General features: G+C 65.2%; 1 protein-coding gene across 1 annotated transcript in view; it reads right to left on the bottom strand.

Annotated features, from left to right (window-relative positions):
* COL11A2 (collagen type XI alpha 2) overlaps nucleotides 1–1,284 on the bottom strand; it is a 61,569-nt gene that overhangs the window by 34,577 nt on the left and 25,708 nt on the right. The window contains 1 exon segment of the mRNA XM_006769177.1: nucleotides 112–165. Coding sequence (XP_006769240.1) covers nucleotides 112–165 — 54 coding nt within the window.

Raw genomic sequence — 1,284 nt, 5'->3', positions numbered from 1 at the left:
CAAACCCTGCTGCTCTCGGGCCTGCTCCCTCCCCCGTGGGACCCCACCGCTCTGTCAGCCGGTGTCCTGGGAGGGACAGGAGGGGGGGGTACGAGTGGGGCATCACGTCACCTTGGGACCCTGGCGTCCGGGATAGCCAGGCAGACCAGGAACACCCAGCTTGCCCTGCGGAATGGACGGGGAGCAATGAGGAGCTGGAGGAGCCACAGACAACCCTCCATCCCTGGAGACCCCAACCGTCAGGGGCCGGAGCCACCCCCACCCAGCAACACGCCCATCAGACCCCAGCCCCTCATCTTGGCCCAGGGCTGCAGCCTGGTAAGCTCTCCTCCCCAGCGGGCTGGGGTCTTGCCTGCTGGTGTCTGGGGACTAAAGTCTGCCGCTCCAGCTCCATCGGGTCCTGAGGGGCTGTGACCTAGTCCCTGCCTGTCACCCTCGGCTCCACCTTCCCCAGCACAGGTGCCTGCCCCTGCCCGGTGCTGGCCTCAACATGGCTGGGGACAGCTCTGCCCTCTGCTCCTGCTCTGCACCCCACTCACTCCCATGCACCCCTGCCTCCCACGCTGCAGGGCTGTCAGGAGGCAGCTGCGGGCTGCGCTGGGATTCTGCAACCTGGCTGCATGGGCTCACACCCTGCTCTGACTCACCGGCTGCACAACTAGGGAGCATCTTAACTTCCCGGGGCCTCTGTGAGGCCAGATGGTGCAGCCTTCGCCCGGGCATCTCTGCCCGCTCACCAGCTTCTGCCTCTCCTCTCAGAGCTCCCATGCACGAGTCTGGACACATTCGCACTCTGCCCTGCACCTACAGCCACCCTGTGGCGGCCTCCACGCCTTGTCCCCGTCAATCAGTTGTAAACTCCTCAGGACGGGGACTTTTCCTTGGCTTCTTATCCATCACCCCTCAACCCACCAGTGTCCAGGAGGTGCCACATACAGGAGGAGCATAATCAATGCACGGTCGTCTTCGATTGGCTGACTGCTCCAGCTGTTGGCAACCCATGCTCACCCTGATCCCTGGGCCCAGGCCCGCAGCCCCTCCATATCCCTGGAGAACACACAGGTCCCTCATCCCCGTCACCTTCTCGCCCATGAGCCCAGTGGGCCCAGGGTCTCCAGTGGGTCCAGTGCGACCCTTCGGCCCCTCGGGACCATCCTCTCCTCTGGAACCAGGGACTCCGACCTCGCCCTGAGTGAGAGGGTTGAAGAGGTGAGTGTCAGGGTCTGGGGTGGGGCTAGGCCCCAGGGGAGAGGCAGGCCCCGGTGAGGCTGTGAGGGGTGGCGG

Source organism: Myotis davidii, unplaced genomic scaffold, assembly GCF_000327345.1.
Source record: "Myotis davidii unplaced genomic scaffold, ASM32734v1 scaffold4, whole genome shotgun sequence".
Classification (NCBI taxonomy): domain Eukaryota; kingdom Metazoa; phylum Chordata; class Mammalia; order Chiroptera; family Vespertilionidae; genus Myotis; species Myotis davidii.
Note: the sequence above shows the minus strand (reverse complement) of the source record. Positions and strands in the feature narration are given on the sequence as shown.